Raw genomic sequence first — 21,749 nt, 5'->3', positions numbered from 1 at the left:
TGGATATACGTAACCCAGTTACACGTAGTTTTTATTTTTACACACGTGATTACGCACAGAACCTGGATAAGTTACATTTAATTACATATAAATTAATTTTTAATTATAATTAATTGATTTGTACCTAAATTAATTCCATTTTATAAGTAGTATGTTTTTTAAAATCGAGATTGAATTATACGTATTTTTGTTAGCTTTGATACGTATCTAATAAAGTTTCATTTTAGCTTTACATGAATTGTCTTATGAGTTTGAATAGGGTTTAATAATTTTTCACAATTCTCAAGGTCAGCTGGGTGCATAGGCGGAGTTATGGGGGGAATGGGGGAGCACTGCCCTCCCAAACTTGGCCGAATTCCTTTTTTTTTTTTTTTTTTTTTTTTTTTTTTTTTTTTTTTTTTTTTTACAGCCTGTACTGATATGTTAGAACTCTGCAGGTGTTCAGGCCGCCACTTGGAGAAATATGAGTAACACACTGTACAACAATGCAGAAAAAAGAAAAGTGATCCCGGTATAATGTGTAAGCTTAAAGACGAGATTAAGTAAAATAATTAGAATTTACATTTGATATGACATCTTGCATTTTTTAATAAACAGATAAAGTAAATGTAAAATTGGTCCACCGCTGCGGAATGATGGTTAGCACGTCTGGCCATGAAGGGAGCGGGCCCAGATTCAAATCCTGGTTGGGACAAGTTACTTAGTTGAGGGTTTTCCTAGGTATTTCCTCAACCAATTGAAGCAGAATTGCTGGGCAATTTTCAGTTTGGACCTCGTACTCATTTCACCATCATTATTAATTCACATATCATCATCCATACAATAGCCCGGGTTAAGTTCACGGTGCAGCGTGCTGTACTTGTACAAGAGCGCGGCCGTTCGGCTACCCAATCATTCACAGAATAGGAGTGGTAAGCACAATAAGCCTCAGGCTGCAGTGCAAGCCTTCGGGTCCCTCTTCCGTACAAGAGGGGGGGGAAGTAAAATTGTCTTTATATTTTGTTACAATTTTACTTTATTTTACAATACCTTTATTAAATGATCATATTCCGATATACTGTACCAAGGTCAAGCTATAATGGGGGAGGAGATAAATGTTGTCACCCATAATCTCGTTATATCGGGATTCTATGGTTTTGCTTTGCCCCCCTCCCCCACCCCAAGGAAACGGTTCTCTCTCCGTCTATGGCTGCGTGATACGGGAAACTAGAGATGGGATAAACTGTTCTTTCTAAGAAGCACTTTCGACTGTAACTGTTTCATGAACGAAGCTGTTCCAAAATAACAGTTTCATAAGAATATGTTTACAACATGAGTGCCAACTGTTCCAAGTGTTCCAACTGTTTCAATCTCTCATTTGCTTCGGGATCATGTTTCAAAGGCCTTGAATCGTCCTTAAATCAGCTGTTCAGTGTATTATGACAACGAAAGTCATTTTTCGTAGGTTACTGTTAGAGTACAGTAAATAACTACAATTCAAAATAAATCTATTTTAGTAAAAATAACGCATATAGCCCTAGGAGAGTTTAATAACGACGACATTAACCAATGATATCTTTCGCGGTATATTAATAATTAACACTATGTTAGGGTACCATGAACATATTCTCCATCAATAGACAGCTAATAATTAATATCAGATTTATTTGGCCTTAGGGAATTGATTCGTACAATTAAATTGCGCGATCCTACATAGGCTACTGTTGCACGAAGACCGTGTGGAACATGAATAATATGATATTTACTTTCGATTGGAGGTCAATGATAGCGCTACACGTGGTCTTTGTAGACAGCAAAGAAGAGGAAATCTGTTTAGAAATTGAACAGTTTCTCACTTGGAACCATGTGAAACGTTAATGTGGTCACTGGACTAGTGTAACACTCTGGAACAGTTGGAACAGGTTATATCACGAAACTGTTTCAAATAAAATGTTCCAGCTTTTTTTTACCCATCTCTACGGGAAACATAGCTATAAGCCATATGACAGTGAAGACTGCTGCCTCGGTACATACGTGATCTCAACGTTACGGGACTCGTACCGCTAAGACACATTTTAATTAATCCAACTAGCTTCTTGGGTATACCACACTCAATAAGAATATTCTATTTTGTATAAATGAACTGAACTGCGGCCGAGCACGAGCTACTGCTCTTTCGGGCTGCAATGCCTGATGTAGCTGAAATCTAATATATTAAATAAATAAATTTGAAAAAAAAAATATATATATATGTAGAACTTCTCTCTTAACCATTTAACTAAGTAGCTAACTTAATTACAATTCTTTATATATTGCATATAGATTGAATTGAATCTTATTAGCTAATAAAATAAGTTATTGATTTTTCGCACACGTTCTAGGCCTATCTCTTAAATAAATTTAATTACCTACATAAACTTATACCCGTTGTTAAAATTTAACTCAAGACTATTGCTGTAGAATCTTTAGTGCATTATAAATATTTATAATCCAAATAGCCTATAATATGTATTATGTGATTTATGTCACTACTGTATTGGTTAATGCTGATTGAGTGGAAGAGAAGGCCTTACACCTGCGAAAACAAAACATTCCATAATCTAAAATTGACGGGCTTAGAACAAAAAGCAGGTAAGTGACATAAACCTAGTTTTGAGGAAATTACAGTTAAAGTTATACATGCAATGAAATACTATACACTAGTTTGGTGAAATGATGCCCATATAGCAGCACTGCACAGTGTGATCACTTACCTGATTTTATCCCAAAGAAACATCCTTTTGGGCTATCATAACACGCAATGACCTCATTTTTTTAATAATGTCACTTACCTGCTTTTTGTTCTAAGCCCCTCAATTAAAATGTCTTAAATTCTGAGTTCATGATTGAAGAAAAAACTTCATACTAAATAATGTAGGGCTATGTAATGCATTTACAATAAACATTAAATTCGTAGTCATTTTGTATTGATTAAAACATATTTCTATACGTTAAAATAATTCTTAAGTGCTCCCACTCTCCTCTGTGTACTGTTAAACACACTTTTCTAGTTATTTGAAAACTACCTTATAGGCTGTTTATTCAAACCTTATTTAGAGGCCTACGTAGTTCTGAGTTGTGCATAATTTAATTAATTTCCCTTCAGTGACGTACAACCCTGGTTTTACTGTACTGTACGCCCAGAAAATTGCCCATCTGAAACCTCTTAGGATCTGCAGAAAATCTAAACTCATTCTGTTTGAAAATAAGTCGTGGTAAAGAAATCGGCTGTGAGAGAAATTTTCTGTGAGTATTGAGGCTGTCATAAGTTTCTGCGGTTTCGAAGGATCGCTATTAAATTATTGTTAGTTTTGTCTCATTTTCTAAAAGTACAACTTTCGTTGATAGAAATTAAGTGCTCTGGTTAAAGATTTGATGTCGAAAAATTTTATGACCACATCCCTTTCCCTGTACGAGATTTTACACGAGAAAGTAAGAGCAACTTTGATAAGTGACAGTTGCAGCATCAATAACAGGATCAATGGACTGTCCGACATCGGCTAATCACACACAAGCAATAAAGAGTTTTCTAAAAATCCGCAGTTTCTGTAACTCGTTTGTGGAACGCATGTGCAAAAAGCGTGCCTGCGACTAATAATTAAGCGGGTGTCCGGCAAGCTGCATGACAGGTACGGGATCTGCTGTAATGACTCCGGTTTGGAGTGCTTGGCGTGGGAACTCGCGCGCGCCGCCCAGTAAAAGTTTGTATTACTAATCGTCACGGAGCAACTTGCAATTGGAGCCTGGTCAGTACGCAGTTGCAATCCAAGTGCAATCTTATGTTGTAAATGGCCGATGAGTTTAATTGAAATTATAAAAGAAAGCTTATTCAAGCGTCACTCTCCCAACGATAGGGCTCGGATCCCTTGTCTAGCGAGAACAGCGACGCCTCTCCCTCTCACCACTCGCTCTGCCCAGGCTTTTAACATATTCGGAAACTCTTTCCTGCTGCTGTTCTGTAGAGGTGGGGTGTAACAGCATTTTGCCGACATGGCTTCAGAAAAAAATCGCTGTGACATAATAGCGATTTTGTCACAGGGCGATTCTTGCGTTCGGATGATTTTTGTTGACTTTGAATGTTTCTCATCACTAGAAGACAGCTGTTTATGTTTATCGCTTTTCCACAAATTCATACTCATATACCGGAGCCATGTCTTATGTCAACAATAGTGATTAGGGCGGCGAGTATTAACAAACACGCTCTGAGCTGTGTTATCGCAATGTGTGGGCGCGTATATTCACAAAGAATGTTTACGGATGATTAGGTGAATAATTCGTCAGAGAATCTAACGATTGCAGTGTAGCTTGAATATCAAAGAGTTGTCGACATTAACCTTTTGAGTGGGTCGAAAATTAATTAGATCCTATTTATGTTGTCCTTCAAGTTAACCTTCTGACTTGCATTGTCTGGACTTTGGAGCTGTCACTTATATACAGTACGATTATTTAGTCCTGACAATCGCTGACAATGTGCGCCTGGGTCAGGCGAGTCCATTAAGTTATGCCAAGGGAATTCAGTGTTGCCAACTGGACGGAATTTCAACGTAGCGGACGGGAAAAAAGTGGCTTTGACGGGTGACGGATTTTCTGGCGGAATTTACGATTTACATCATCTTTCGACGTTTTTAGCTGCTGTCATTTTAATTGTTTAATTTTTGGGAGATTTCACTTTTTATTTGAACAGCCCTGCCTGTTCCGTACTTTGTTTAAGAATCCCCTGTTTCAGATTTCCTCGTAATCAAGTCATGTTGAGGAATGATTATTGTAATCAGAATTGGTAAGTAAGTTGTGTTATAATTTGCTTATATATATTGGGTCTTATTATTTTTTTTAATTTTGACGGATTCTGACGGATTTCCAGGTGTTATACTAACGGGGATACAATTTATGTGTTGGCAACACTGCAAGGGATGTTCAGGTTAGTCTGTCGACTGCAGTCAGAGCGATTGGACGTCTCGCATGCTGTATAGCGTTGTGTTTCCAGTACAGTTAAGTTGTACTGCATTCCTTTATCGACCCCTCGCCCTTATCTCTACTCCGGAACTCTCCCCACTACTCCTACTATTTCCCCTCTTTCGCGTCGCTGAGCTGTCAGGACTAAATAATCGGTCTGTACGTACATCATCGCCATCGATATGAGTCACTTATCGGTAGAAGATGGCGATTTCTCGGAGCTGTGACTTTGGAACTATAGTCACAGTCAGAGCCAACGAAGATCCTGTCACAGCGACAAAAACAACTTCAAAAACTGGAAGCCTTTTACTTGATTATTAGAGTAATTGCAAGGTTTTACGAACAATATAACAAAAATCTCTTCAAGTCTTTTTCCTTACACAGTATGGTCTACTGATCGAATTGTCGTACTGTATAACTTCTATATAAAATGTCTTCTACGGGTGTCAAAAGAGATCTTGTTGTGCTAAGTATCGGGGGAAAAAAAAATGTAAATAATTAAGTGGTTTGGGGAAACAGAAACTGTGGCTCATCTCGCAACAGGATATGAGTTTGGAATGTATAAAGTGTGTAAATCTACAACACGAGACCTCAACTATTCATATCTTTCCACAGGCAGCAATTATAAGGAGTTTCCTTGCCCCTTAAAAACCCGTCTTTGACAATGAGACTTAAATTAGTAAACTTGTGATCCAATACCAAGCGTGTTAAATAGAAGGCCATATGTGAAATTACCAAAGTGTAAGTATTATTCACTAAATTCACGAAAAATTTTTATCAAATTTTTTCCATTAACCGTTCAGCCCATCCCCTTTAGTGCCACGGATAATAGAAGTTCTACTGTATTAGTTAGGCCTACAGATGGTAGATGAAATGAGAGGGAAGTTGAGAGTTTTAATGTAATGAAATGGGTTGTACCTCTAGAAAATCATTTTGAAACCTCTGCTTTTCCACCACAAAGTTAATGACAACACCTGAAATGTTCAACATAGTACAGATTTCGTTGGGCGAGTCAGAGAGACGAACGAACGATTGCGAATCGAAACAAAAGAGTCGGTGCACGGTGGAGAAAAAGCGAACATGGAAGCTGGGGAAGTTAAATGGACCGCGGAATCAGACGTAGGTCGCGTAGCCTTGTTCACATGATCTAACCGCAAAGGAACTGGAGTATGAACAAAAACTATCGGAGTCGGACCGATCATACCGGATAATTAGAGCATTCACACGCGGGGGAAAGCCGTGAGCAGTTGGGATCTATGTCACATGGTCACGCGTTATCACCTTCCAAATCCTATCATGGCGATTGGTACGCATTTGGCAATATCATTCAAGTCGGCCTTCCTATAAGAAAGCAGAACTACGATTTTGCGGGAAAATTATACTTCATTTATTCTTGTTCTTAGTAGGCCTACTTATTTATATTTGTTACTTATTTATTTAGTTGTTTCTTAATTTCTTTGTTTGTATCTTCGTTTGTTAGTGCATTCCTTTGTTTGTTTATTAGTTCGTTTGTTCGATTACTTGTTTACTTATTTATTTATTGCTTCATTCATTCATTCATTCATTTGTTTCTTTATTTGTTTGTTTTTTCGTTAATTTGTCTATTTGTTAGTTTATTTACTTCTTTACTTATTCATTTATTTACTTATTATTTTATTGATTTGTTTATTTATTTCTTTATTTATTCATTCATTCAGTTACTCATTTATTTATTTATTTATTTACTTATTTATTTATTTATTTATTTATTTATTTATTTATCATTTTGGAAGATCACATAAGAGTTGGAGAAAGACCGTAACGGGTCCGGAGACGGTAAATTGCTTCCTCAGGTCAAGAAATTACGTAAATTGCCTCCTGTTTACCTCAGTAAGTGAACGTGCGTCCCTCTTGTAAATACGCCACTGTAGCCGACTTAGGACTGACATCAGTAATATATGCTTACGTGCATAATTCCCACAAGTTACTGGTGTGGTTAAAAATATGGTTCAATGTGGTTAAAATATTGATCAGCTTCAGTTAGAAAAACTTCGTTATAAAACTAATAACGTGTTTAAAACATTAAATACTGACTTCTTTAAACAGACAGGAATTTAAAACAAACAGCCCTTACAAACTCAAGTCGAGAAATCTATTCTTGCCGAAGTGCAAGTAGACTATTTTGTGAAAATGTAGGCCTATTCCTTTAAGCCTTGGTTTTTCTGAACCGACGCATGCGAGGTGCGAGTACCGCCTCGCACAAATCCTAACTATACGAAAGATAGTGAGTGGTTTCTATAACTGCGAGGTATGCGGATTTCGCACCTCGCAGCTATAGAAACCACTCACTATCTCTCGTGAAGTCCGGATTTGTGCACCTCGCATGCGTCGGTTCAGAAAAACCAAGGCTTAAGCTCAGGCTTCTAAGAGAGACGTAGGTTCGCTCTGTATTTGTTTATGGACTTCAGTGAAGTGATACATATTTGGATGAATGGTGTTGAAACACTTATGTTTTCCATGGAATTACGTCATTTCGGCGGATGAGCAAGTAGTGTCGTGCGATATGCGCTCAGTGGCGGATTTGAAGTTTCGACGTCCTAGGCAAAAGGGAGGTAATTCACGTACATCTATAGTAAACAGGAGGCAATATACGTACTTATAAAAAGGTAAACATCCCCCGTGGAAGCAATTTACATCATCCCAACGGGTCACTGGGAATCACACGGGAAACGATGGAGATGGCTTTTATTATTTTGTTTATTCATTTAAAACTAATTTAAACTAAACATGACCTGTATAATAGCTGTTTATATAAAATTTCTACCTCGGGACTAGGAGAGAAGGCGGTGCACAACTTATAATCACTAAATTGTGCACCAATATGCCTGGGTTAAATCCCAAATCTCTCCGCAGTGCATATGAAGAGAAGGCATATGTCACTGTTGATAGTGATTCGTCCATCGGATGGGGACGTTAAGCCTGGCGATCTCCTTAGTGCTATTCGATAGAAGTAGGCTACGTGCCGGCACCGGGTTTCCCCTTCTCCCTTCCTCACCTTCATCATCATCCTCATCCATTCCGTACAATACACTTACACATACACTCACTCTAGTACAAGACATAATTCTTCACAGATACACATCATGCATAACGTGTCCCGCCGAAGTAGTGTGCAACTTGAAAATGGGTCACAGTCCTGCCATCTATCCGCAGTACGCGGAATCCAAATCACGTAAAGTGAAGCAGGTAGGCACTAAAAACACACACACACAAATGTTTGTAGGAGTTGGGGAGGGAGCGGCAAATTTTAGCACTGCTTATGGACGGCACTATACCTACATCCGGCCCTGGTTCTACATCAAAATGAATAAAGCAAAATTCTATGTCCGGGCCTGCCATTTTTTAAGGGAACCGAGTAGTGAATAGGGGTCAAAATCCGATTTTTTATTTTGTGTTTAAAAAAAGTACAGAACCTGCTCTTTCAAATAATATAAATATTGTGGGGTATTTTTGCAGATAAGGCCTTTAAATTTCCTCTTTAAATTTAGCGGTGCATGTAATTCATACACTCCTCTTTTTTTTTAATGCAATGTTCCGTAAGTTGACATTTTTCAAACTTAAGTGCATTTTTCTCTGAAACTACTAAAGCAATTTACATGAAATTTTTACAGTGTTTCCTGCAGCCTACGTTCTACGTAGTAGACATACGAGTTTAAGAATATCACACATATAACACAAGAAAAAAATATATATGCATTGAAAAAAAATTGCAAAAAATGTTAAAGAAAGTTTAATTTTTTTTTTTTTCTGTTTCACTAGGGGTGAAATATTTAACTAAATTTTGCTTTGTATTTTAAAATATACATTACTAGATAAGGTAGAAAAATACTAAGTATATGAGTGAAGATTGTAGAAAGTAATGTGCACCTGAAGAATGAGGTACATTTAGCAAAGTGGGAAAACAGGTTATCAGTTAGGGTCTTTATTTTGCACTTGCATACGAAACTAATTAGCTGTCTTTTATACCACTAAATTCAGAATGATTGATTGTATAAGTAAGAAAATGTTTATTCCACTCTTAGCACTAAAAGCCTAGAAATAGTGAACTAAATTTTGTACTGAAATTTTTTAATCGCATAGACATCACTACCCACTTCCCTTAAGGAGGGAGGGAAGGAACATCCCACGCACTACGACCTGAGGTCTATTGTACCCCCCCCATATGGGATGAGTTGCGTGCCCAGCCACCCTCTACGCGCACCAACCTAACCACTTGACTCTCTTAACGACCGGTCCCTACAGCCAACAGAGTTCATGTACCACTCCTGCTTCGGCAACCCCCCCCCCCCCTAAGGCTGCCTTAACGGTCCGAGGCGGAAGTCCTCCCCCGAGAAGGTCTGCCCCGTTTTCCGTTGCAGAAGCTATCCATCATCACATGAATACAATCCACGGAGGCTGTTCGAGAGAGCCAGCAGCTTCGGAGGGCTGCCTGTAGAGCGATCTGAAAACCAGAAGAAGTAACGGGATGATGAATGAAAGAATGATAAGGGAGGAAAGGAAGTGGCGAAGATGAGTGGGGTTCCAATCGCCTGATAAACTTACCTGATATTCATCCATAGGAGTGAGGGGAAAATCCCGAAAAAAACCTCACCCAGGCAACTCGTTCCGACCGGGGATCGAACCCGAACCCGCTGGATTCGGAGTTAGACTCGCTAACCCCTCAACCACAACGGTGGACTTGGGCCTGCCATTACTCCGTTATCAACTCTTAGAGAGATCTCACCCCGATAACAGTTGAAGGAGTGGAAAGAGGCAAGGAGGTAAGAGTTGCACAGATTGAAAATACCGGTAGGTATTAATTAAGCCAAGACCAGTTAGGAAGAACCAATGGTTTAAATGCTCGAAATAATAAACTACCAAACTAGCTTAACAACAGTTAGTAAAAGGCTCAATTAAAATATTAGTTCCATTGAAAATATTTCGCGAAAGCTGTCGAAGTGGTTTCCAGCCACACGAGGTTCTGGGCACGAGTACTCTCATTCTCTACAAGAAGTTGTGGTCTGGAGTAGCGACCCACTTCAGGTAATACACTTTTAATTGCAACCGTACAATTTAGTCATGTGTGTATTTTCATCCTACTTCCCATGGTTCATCGGAAACAAGGCCCTAGTGATGTTATCATTACCGCGATATTATGCGTGTTTATTATGTATGCCGTCCACCGTTTACAATAAAAAAAACTCATAAGCTATCATTATTTTCATCTTCTTGTATTCAGTGTTTTAGCACTCTAGCCGCACTGGTTCTGTTGTGCGGCACAGAGAAAATGTGTGTGTGGCTATTAGTCAAGTGGACCAGTGTTGGATTCCTGATTATGGTAACTGGTACACTTGGATTCCAAATTAAGAGTGGGACAAAAATATTCACACTCAGGCCACTAATATGAACCCCATTGTTCTATCTGAAATTTTATGATGAGCGAGAAATGGTCGGTAAATTCAAGGAGAAATTTTTTTATATGTTGTAAATCTACGACATCCCGCTTTAATTCTCTGCCGTAGAAAGCCATTCTAAAGATTTTAACCACTCTTAGAAGTCCATCTCCGCGTACCTCAGGTGCAATTACTAGCACTATCAATAGACCACCATTAACTATGTTATGTTTTATTTAACGACGCTCGCAACTGCAGAGGTTATATTAGCGTCGCCGGATGTGCCGGAATTTTGTCCCGCAGGAGTTCTTTTACATGCCAGTAAATCTACTGACATGAGCCTGTCGCATTTAAGCACACTTAAATGCCATCGACCTGGCCCGGGAACGAACCCGCAACCTTGGGCATAGAAGGCCAGCGCTATACCAACTTGCTTAACTGACTAGTAACATTATATTTTATACCATTAACCGACTAGTAACATTATATTTTATGTGTTATTTGAATTTCAAGATTATCCATAAATGATTATATTAATTTCGGCATCTAATCTGCCATAACCATACAAGATTAATGACAAATAAATAAATAAATAAACAAACAAATAAATAAAACATTAATTAATACATAAACAAATGAATAAACAAATAAATAAGTAAATTAATTAAGTAAATAAATAAACAAGCAAATAAATAAATAAAAATACGTATTAATCGTCCCTCTCATTGGGTTAACGTCGGCGTATGCTTTGAGTTTTGATTGTTGCTCGCCGTTATGCCGCCAATAATGTATAAGTTAATTGACTGATTATTGTTTGAGACCGCAAGACTCCTCGTGCAGTAAGTTCGGTGTTGCAAAATCTATGCAGTATTCTACTGTTGTTTCAAGAGATTTTTTTATTGGAACACAGAATTTTCATTATATTGAGGGTTTAATGACAAACATGTTTCAGATTATGCAGCTTATAGTCCTATGCAGTCAGAAGCGCCTGAACGATTTAATATTCCCAATGAAAGTCATTTTGTGAACTTAATTTTATAATGATATAATTAGATTAGAATGGTATGATAACATATTATACAGTGATACGAAGTTGGGGCTCTTGCAGATTTTGAGGTAGTCGAGGTATATAGACAGGTCAAGTTCTTCTTTGAGCTATCAATCATATTTTACAGGGTATAAATTCACTTCATAATCTCATTCATGTCTGCTAAACTTAACGCAATATAGCCCTATGTTATCATTAACGAACTTATTTTGTAAAAGGTTAATATGTAAATTGAAACTCACAGACTAAAGTATTTATAGCTGCCATCATATCACTATTATCTTCAGTACACAGTAAGAAAATTAACCTCTTATACACTGCTACGCTTGCTGATGCAGCGCTCACGAATCATGTGTCGCTACTAATGTAACATTCAGGGCAGCCAACAGTAGACAAATAAAGTCCGTATGATGGTTTCAAGGTCACTTCTGTATTCTTTAACATCTCTACTTTCATCTCAGGGCATCAAAAAGATAATTATAAACATATGATTTTTTTGTCCCATTTTTACCTGGTTCTGGCCCATTGTGCACAGGTATGAATTTAGTAAAACACATAGTGATAGAATTACAGCAGTTTATAACCCCGAAATGTTTCTGCGTACACACTGTGTAATATAAATTATTATATAGTTTAAAACAATATACTGTATTTATATACATAATAAGCCTATCAATTCAACATGTGATAAAGATATTACAATTTCCCCGTTTCACTGTTGTCTAAACGTGACAACAGCGCTTCCTGATTTCCGAATTAGGTATCCAATTAAACTTCGCATGTTTATGTTGACTGTTGTTGATTGCTGACTGTGAGTAATCCAATAACAAAGACAGACCGCTCACGTCTGACAAGTCGAATGTTAACCTAATATCTAAGTGAATAAATAAATATACGTAAATAAATAAATAAATACGTAAGTAAATAAATAATTAGTAAATAAGAAATTAAATAGGCAAGTAAATAAGTAAGTAAATAAATATTGATTTAGATTTAATTAGTATGAGGAGTAAACTTGAATATGGCGCTTTGATAGCTCAATTGGCAGATCAATGGCTGAAGCGGTCCCTACACAAATAATATTACAGCACAGTAATGATTATTACCATTCTCATTTTTCATCCCGGAAGGACCGAGATTCGATCCCAGGGGTCGGCTATCCTGACTTTTGCTTTTCGTGGTTTCCAGGTCCCTCCAGACGAGTGCTGGAATAGTACCAATTTCAAAGCCCACGATTCGACTTCTTACCAATCCTTATTACCCCTTCATGATCATTTCTCATCTATAATCTTATCATCTCCCCTCGACAGACCTGCCAACTGTCCGACGGAGTAGCGTACTCGGTAAAGCTGTGCCCTATGGACATAGTCTGGGTAATCATACTTTATACCCTCAGGGTAAAACCTAACCATTTCCCCCTACTACAACATAATGCTAGTAGATTATAGTGATTTTCTAGCTATATGGTTGAATTTTCTTTTGCCAACTTTGTTTCGAATTGTTATTGAGGAATAGGCCTACTACAACTGGCAGTTACTTCCTAACAGTAATGTTGTTTCGAATTGTTACTGAGAAATAGGTCTACTACAATGACAGTTACTTTCTAACTGTAATGTTGACTGATCGTTTGCCTTTGCAAGAGCTACCAACTTTCATGAAACGAAAGTACCTAGCGAATATTATTTTAAATTTGAACGTAATTAATAATATTAATATCAGTAAATAATACAGTAACAATTTTACTAATAAATAAACAATATAGGCCTACATTTTAACCCATTTATACTCAGAATATGATAAAATTAAAAATGGTCTTTATGTACATGTTATTGGTTAAGTTATATTAGGACAGAAAAACAGAAAATAGTAAAAAAGACTGCCCTATATAGGACATTGGGATCATATGTTATAATATATTTTGAGTTATAATAGTACTTTTCAGCATACATAATGCAAAAATATTATTTATTTATTTGAAGAAGAAACATAATTTTATCATATTATAAATATACTTTATAACCGCACCAAATTCCTAGTACAAAAATACGACGGACATGTCTCAACTTTTACTTTTCACACTTCTTTTTAGTCACTCACAGTTTTCACACAAAGACCTCTTTTACATTTTATACAAATTGTAATTGGTTTCTCTTTGTGGCACCATCCGCAGCGTGGCTGTTTTCCAGAGGTATTCTTTCCAATCTTATGCACCAATTTGTCATCCTGAAGGCATTTTTATTTGATTGTTGACCAATCCCAGGTCTTGGTGTAACAAAAGTCTACCTCTGAAACCTTCTGAATGAAGAAGAAGAAGAAGAAGAAGAAGAAGAAAAAAAAAACAAAATACTCGCGGACCCCCAAAATGACCTTTGGGGACCCCACTTTGAGAATCACTGGGCTGACTTTTTAGTTTGGGTCTTACGAATCATAAACTATTCAGCGAATGAATTTCATGTTACAGACAAAAATACACTTTAATAATATTAAATCAATCAATCAATCATAAATAAATAAATTATTACTATTATTATTATTTCCGTACATGGCATTGTAATTTCATCTATTTTGGTGCATTATGGTAACAGTTGGGAACAGTGAAAAGACGGTCATTAGCCTTATAGGAACTAATCTTAGGTGAACTACAACTATACGACGGCAAACCAGTCGTGATATAATCGTAACGTCGGAAAAAATATTTCAACTTTTGGAAGACGACTTATAAGAAGCTAATTAACAACTTTCAAGATACGATTTCAGCTAGTTTGACAGTCTTTTTTATGACAAGCTTATCTCTTCTTGATCTAATCCAACAGTATTAATACTGCGTTATTTTTTGTTACAGTTCCCGACAACCGATGTTATCTGGAGAGTGGTGGCTCAGCGGAGAGTTTCTTTGTCAGCGAAGATCAACCGGTAGGAGCGGTGATCGGTAAGTCCAATACATTACATGAAGATAAGGTTGTCCACCTACATGCTACGAAATTCAGAGAAATAGAGCACTCATATGTCTTTTCACTTTGGCACAAGGAAATGAAGTGGTCAGAATGTGCTTTGGTGTCTTTTGTCTCCGAGAAAGACTCGGTACTTAGTTTCATACGAGACTGATTGGACTCCAGAATCTTTTTATCAAAATTATGAAGAGATTAAATTAAAATCCTTCGTTCACATCGGAACTTCTAGTCCGGACCCGCCACTGTCTATAGCAGAGCTGAACATATTACGTGATTCTGAGAAATGAGCGCTGTTTACTTTAAAGAGCAGTACTACTGAACGCTGTGACGCATGCATACTGTACGTCACTCAAATTATATTTTGAGATTGAATATGGCTAATTCATTTGTTCGAAACAGTGAACGGCTTCTGCAAATGAAACGACCTCATAAGTCTCGGGAAACGACATAGGCCCTAGTTATTTTGATTACTGAGCTTCAAATAGTTTTGTTTCAATATAAAATATTTATTGGTTTCAGATTGACAGAAGTACAATTTTGTTACAATACTTTATTCATGCAAAAGAAAAGTGTAAGAGAGTGTTTATTATTATTTTCCTCCTTGTGTTTCTGATTGTAACCCTTTACTAGGTACATATGTTTATATTATTAATAACATAATGTAATTGTTAAAGCATTGTGCGTATAGATTGTATAAATAAGCCTAATGATTTGTGTGTGTGCATAGACCGAAGTTTATTTAATTAAATTAATAAGATTGTTATGAAGTCTGTACTGTACAATGGATTGATGTAATATCCTTATAAAGTACAGACTGAATGAATAGAACAACCATGGCTCTTGTTATATTAATGCAGAGAAGGTAGCTGCAATGTGAGTCCGCCACTGCGTGAGCGTTCTGCTCTGGCTTGGAATTGAATTGCCTTGCAGAGCGAGAGCAGCTGTGACCGGCTCCCGCCCTCATGCCCGGCGCTGGTCTATAGAGACAACTCGGATCCAATAAAATACATAGGTCTACTATTACTATTGTTAATAATATCCCTGACACTGGAAAAGATTAAAAAACGGGCTCTCAAGCGTTGTCGTAATAATTCACCATTAAAATGGGACACACTCAAGGAGAGGAGAACGCGAATTCGATTATAGCAGTGTTCAAAACATAGAGGTGAGCCTGCCTGGGGAGAAATAAAGAATAGGTTGCAGCCGCCAACTTATTCTTCAAGGAACGACCACTCATATAAACTGAGGGAAAGAAGACAGAGGACGAACACTGGAAAGTTTACTTTTCTCAATCGTACTATCAGGGACTGGAATGCTTTACCTGCAGACTTACTAAAGGCTTTACCAATAATCAAAAATGTATTTAAAATAGTTTTAAGGGCTTTACTAATAGACGCTAGTATATTATACACACTATTTAAAGGGTGTAATTGATATTTTATTATTTGAAGTGTTGTATCAGTGAAGAAGTGTGCTGTGTCAGTGAAGTGTGAAGTGTGTTGTCAGTGAAGTGTGTTGTGTAGGTGAAGTGTGTTTGTGTCAGTGAAATTTTATAGTTTATAGTGGCAGTGCAAAGTATTTGAACAGTGAAATATTTTTGAAGTGTTAGTGAAATCAGGATAGTATCAGTGAAATGTGTCGTAGTTCCAGGCAGTGAGTGAGTTGTCAGCGAAATGAGTGTAGTGCTGAAAGATACTTGTGCAGGTATGAACATATCATACTCGTGGGTTTTAGTTCGAACTTAGGGTTAAGATACAAATTAGATTTGCTTTAAATGTTATTTTAAGTGATTATTTAATTCAGGATTCTCCTTGTTGTTGTTGTTATTATTATATTATTATTATTATTATTATTATTATTCCGGGGGTAAAAGGCGGTCAGAGCGTGGTGCCGACCACACCACCTCATTCTAGAGCCGAGGTCATGGAAAGCATGAGGCTCTACCTCCATGACCCTCAAGTGCCTTCATGGCGTGTGACGGAGATACCTTTAGCTTTTACCTTTATTATTATTATTATTATTATTATTATTATTATTATCATTATTATTATTGTTATTATTATTATTTATTAGTATTAATTATTATTAGTATTATTATTAATTGAATTTTTATGCATTGTGTTTATTAATAATGTCGTTAGTGAATGTAATTAGTTACCACTGCCACCTGGTGTACATCCATTTGCAGTGTCAATAAATACTGTACATACATAATTAGGAACATTAAATCCAAACGTTTGAGATGGGCAGGACATGTAGCACGTATGGGCGAATCCAGAAATGTATATAGTGTGTTAGTCGTGAGGCCGAAGGGAAAAAGACCTTTGGGGAGACCGAGACGTAGATGGGAGGATAATATTAAAATGGATTTGAGGGAGATGGGATATGATGATAGACACTGGATTAATCTTGCACAGGATAGAGACTTATGTGAGGGCGGCAATGAAAACTGCCGGTTCCTTAAAAGCCGTAAGTAAGTAAGTAATACAAGAACATCAGCTTTATGGATAAAATAGAGTCATTTTCATTTCCCTGTCTCACATGACGGGCAAACTAGATTTCCTTGTGGTTCACGATAAGTTGATAAAGGCACAACCGAATTTCTTCCCGGGTCAATCAAATGCACAACCGAATTCCTTGCCGTTGTAAAACTCTGTAAACGAACATTTATAAGTTGCTCTAAACTCTTATCTGATAATCACCATCGATGGTGTAGTCAGAGAGTGAGATGTGGAAGACTGAAATATGAAGATGAAAAACCTATGAATTGATTATATATAATGTGAGCCAAAAGTCCTATTATCCCTTATGATTACAAACATCACTGTTAATTGTTTATTTTCATTGTATGTGATGATATACTATATTCAAAAGTAAGTTCCCATTTTGAAACAGCTGTATCTTCTGTAGGCTACATCAACAGTTCGGTTTCATAACTTTTAGGTACCATTACTGTTTAGGAGGTTTGGTTTTTTATCGATGCGTGTTTCGTTGCTATGGTAACTGTGTCACGCTTGTATAAACAATAATATATTGTTTAGTCAACTGTCCGAAGATAGGTCTGAAGGCACCACTTATGAGGCAACTAGGCCAGGAGATAATGGGGTAGGGTGGGCAATTCCTTTTCCCCTAATAATAGATTGTTGTTTAGAGTACAGACGGCAATTGTAGGAGAGTAATTTCAATAATTTTTGCAATGGTTTTACCTTCACGAGTTCGAAATGGCCTCCTTCAGTGCTGTTACGAAATCAATAAACAATGTGAATATGCATTGTGAAGATATCGAACGTTACAAGGATTGAGAAATGGAGCCTGCTCTGTAAAATCATTTCGTAAGTTGATGGACAAATTTCAGGAAACTGGTTCAGTTGCCGATAGAAAGCGATCGAGTAGACCAAAATTAGTAGAAAACGAATTTAGTGCAGCTGTTACTGTCTGTTTTGGTTTTACGTCACATTTCATAATAGGACCGTATTTCTATGAAAAAATTTAAAATAGACAAACAAAAACAGTAACGGTAACCGGGCAGCGATATTTTCAAATGTTGCAAGACTTTGCAATACCAGGGTTACAGAATCATGAAATCGAACATATTGTTTTCATGCAAGACGGCGCTCCACGTCACACACACAATAATGTAAAAACACTATTGCGCAACACATTTGGTGATCGTGTAATTAGTAGGCATTTTCCGAACAGTTGGACTTCTAGGTCACCAGACATAAATCCAACTGATTACTAGTTATGGGGCTATCTAAAAGAAAAGGTATTTCTTAGTAGACCTACTACACGTGAGGAACTGAAACAGTCAATATCGGATGTCATTGAAAACATCCCTAGGAATGTGCTTATTAATGCCGTTTATGGCATAGAAGAAAGACTATTTCTTATGGTCATGTTTAATTTTTTCGTGTTTTAATAAAATACCATTTCTTTACGAACAAATTAACCCTAGTGCTTTTATTTTTGTGGTATCTAAAAATTTGACAAACTCACTACCATTCTAAAATTGTAACTTACTTCTGAATATTCTTATATATATATATATATATATATATATATATATATATATATATATATATATATATAAGAATATATATATTTCTAAACTATGGCCTTTGAGTCAATTTATACGTCATATGAAATAGAACCCGCAATACGCAGCAGAGGGGAAGATAGGAAGGGGGAGGAAACCCAAACTGCTTAACTTTGAATGAACAATTGATGGTTAAGGGAGGGAGATTATGCCTTACCCCTCCACCCTGCTGTTGATTCAAAAACTGCCGCCAACTGCTCTGGAAGAACGGATCGTAAACATCTATGAAAATGACAGCGTATACACAGACACTCTGAAATGAGATGTCAATAATCACATCTAATAAAATATATCCCCTGTTATCATACTATATATATTTTTTAATTGGTTTATTTTACGATGCTTTCTTAACTGCGATGGTTATCTAGCGACTGAATGAAATAAAGGCGATAATGCGAGCGAAATGAGTCCAATGGCGAGGGCCGAAAATTACCCAGCATTTGTTCTTGATGGGTTGAGGGAAAACCCCGGAAAAAACCTCAACCTGGTAACTTGTCCCAACCAGGATATGAACCAGAGCCATTCCAACCGTTACTCCACAGAGATGGACGTCATACTATATTCATTCATATGCGCAATGGCAGGTATTTAACTACAAACCCAGCATTCTCCAATCTTTCTTATTTTCTGCCTTTCTCTTAGGCTCCGCATATGACCCATAAATCATACTATCTTGATGCCTGGAAGAGGCTACGGCACAGAAGTACCGAGACTTCTTCACATGTGGGCCACTGACCATGATAAGCACTGGCGCGATGGTGTTAATTTACTGCACGGCTGGTTGCAACATGGCGGCCCGTCCGAGTTGTTGCGAAGTGTGGTAGAGCTTCCATTGCCGGCAGTGGGAATTTCCCCATAGGAACAAACCAACATCGAATAAGGAATGAATAAATACAAGATTTTATCCTATAATAAATGTTGAACTACTGTAGTACAATAACTTATTTCATTTAGTAGATAGGCTTAAGTCATTACACCATCATTTAAGATGATTGGATAGTGATTAGGAGTAAAAAACCTGATTTTTATTATGTGTTTAAGAAAATTACAAAACTTCCTCTTGTGGGAGATATCTCCGCAGATAAGCCCTTTGAATGCCCTTTTTAAATTTGGCGGCGCATGTAATTCATACATCCTTCTTTCTTTTCAATGCAGTTTTCTGTAAGTTATATTTTTCAAACTTAAGTGCATTTTTCTCTGAAACTACTGAATCTGTTTACATGGCATTTTTACAAAGTTTTCTGCTGCCTATGTTCTACAAAGTAGACCTACAGGTTTATGAATATCACACATATAACATGATGAAAAAACATGTATGCATTGTTAATCAAAATTCAATTTTTTTTTCTATTTCACCAAGGTTGAAATATTGAACTAAATTTTGCTTTGGAACTTAAATATACTTTACTAGATAACTTAAAAAAAAATACAGGATATATGAGTGAAGATTGCAGCAAGTAATGTGCACCTGAAGATTAAGGTGCATTTAGCAAAGTGGGAAAACAGATTATAAGTTAGGGCCTTTATATACAATAAAAGTGATTTAATACAGTTATATGAACACTTTTTAATGATTGAAAAAATTAATAAAATCGGTTAAAAACCATACATGTTTCGGAGGAATGCTCCTCCATACTTCCTTAAGCTACGTTACGCGGTCGAACATCCATACTAGCGTCGTGGTATTACCACTGAAGATGGAGGAGCATTCCTCCGAAACATGTATGGTTTTTAACCGATTTTATTAATTTTTTCAATCATTAAAAAGTGTTCATATAACAGTATTAAATCACTTTTATGGTATATAACTATCCTACTCATGAACACTGTTGCATCTGACCTAACTTATGTAATTTAATTAGGGCCTTTCTTTTGCACTTGTATAAGAAACCAATCAAATTGTATTTTATAGCACTGAATTCAGAATGCTTTATTGTATAACTATGGAAACATTTGTTCCACTGAATCCTAAAAGCCTAGAAATATTGAACTAAATTTTTGTACTGAAATTCTTAAATCGCTCAGGCATCACTACCCACTCTTCTTAAACACTAGAATTTAATTATATATTCTATCGTTCTATCTTCTTATTTATTGCTGGCTCGGAAAATGCAACTTCAGAAGAAAGAATATGGACTTTTCTGCTATGTACTGAGATTTAATATCTCTACCTTTCAGAACTACGTACAGTACGATTATTTAGTCCTGACTGTCGCCGGCGATCTGCGCCTGGGTCAGGCGAGTCCATTTAGTTACGTCAAGGGGTGTTTGGGTTATTCACTCGCTTGTCTTCGCAACGATCGGATGTCATGCGTACGGTAGAGTGGTATGTTTTCAGTACAAATTAAGCTGTACTGAATTCCTTTACCGACCGCTCGCCCTTATCTCTACTTCAGACTCTCCCCACTACTCCTATTACTTCCCCTCTTTCGCGTCGCTGAGTTGTCAGGACTAAATAATCGGTCTGTACAGGCTCCTTCTTAAAGTCGTATTACCCGCATCTTTAGTTCACTCGCCAATGAAAATAATTGACGCGCAGCGGTATAGCAAAGTTTTGATTACTCATTTAGGGAATGTTTAAGTCATGAATTTAAATTATTTAAGACCATGAATACCAAAAAGGAGATTAAAAACTGAAATGAAATATAAAGAAGAGAACACAGCAAGAATTTGTCTCCGCACTAACGAAAATAAAACTGGCATAACAAATACTTCAGAAATAAAGAAAAGCTAGAATTTATAAAAGTCGGTTATAAGATCAGTCCTCACAAGAAACAGTTGAAAACACACTGATACCAGTACTATTCAAAAAAAAAAAAAAAAACTGCAATGAGTACATTAAGAAAAATATCTGGGAAAACCAGGCTTGATCATATATTTTCTTAATTTGTTATTTTACGACACTTTATCAACAGTGACGGTTACCTAGTGTCTGAATGAAATGATGATAATGCCAACTAAATGAGTTGAAGGTCTAGCATTGAAACTTACCCATCATTTTCTCTTACTGAGTTGAGGGAAAAGTCTGGAAAATACTTCAACCAGTTGACTTATCCCAACCAGGATTTGAACCCGGGTCTGCCCGTTTTATGGTCAGGTGTACTAACCGTTACTCCACAAGTTTGGATCGCTTGATTATATTAAAACTAAAATATAACAGTGCGAGATCCCATCAATAGTAACAAGAAAAGAACTAGAATAAAACGAACGAGGTAGGCCTACGATAGCTAGAATTGTTAAAAAAAACAACATACCAACAGGACGGAGGAGCC

At 36.8% G+C, this 21,749-nt stretch overlaps 1 protein-coding gene across 1 annotated transcript in view; it reads left to right on the top strand.

The window, feature by feature from the left end:
- Positions 1-21,749, top strand: part of Cad96Cb (protocadherin Fat 4-like Cad96Ca) — a 315,489-nt gene that overhangs the window by 230,524 nt on the left and 63,216 nt on the right. The window contains exon 3 of the mRNA XM_069831307.1: positions 14,273-14,359. Coding sequence (XP_069687408.1) covers positions 14,273-14,359 — 87 coding nt within the window. The remainder of the gene's footprint in view (positions 1-14,272; positions 14,360-21,749) is intronic.

The sequence above is a fragment of the Periplaneta americana genome, chromosome 7 (assembly GCF_040183065.1).
Source record: "Periplaneta americana isolate PAMFEO1 chromosome 7, P.americana_PAMFEO1_priV1, whole genome shotgun sequence".
NCBI classification, from domain to species: domain Eukaryota; kingdom Metazoa; phylum Arthropoda; class Insecta; order Blattodea; family Blattidae; genus Periplaneta; species Periplaneta americana.
Note: the sequence above shows the minus strand (reverse complement) of the source record. Positions and strands in the feature narration are given on the sequence as shown.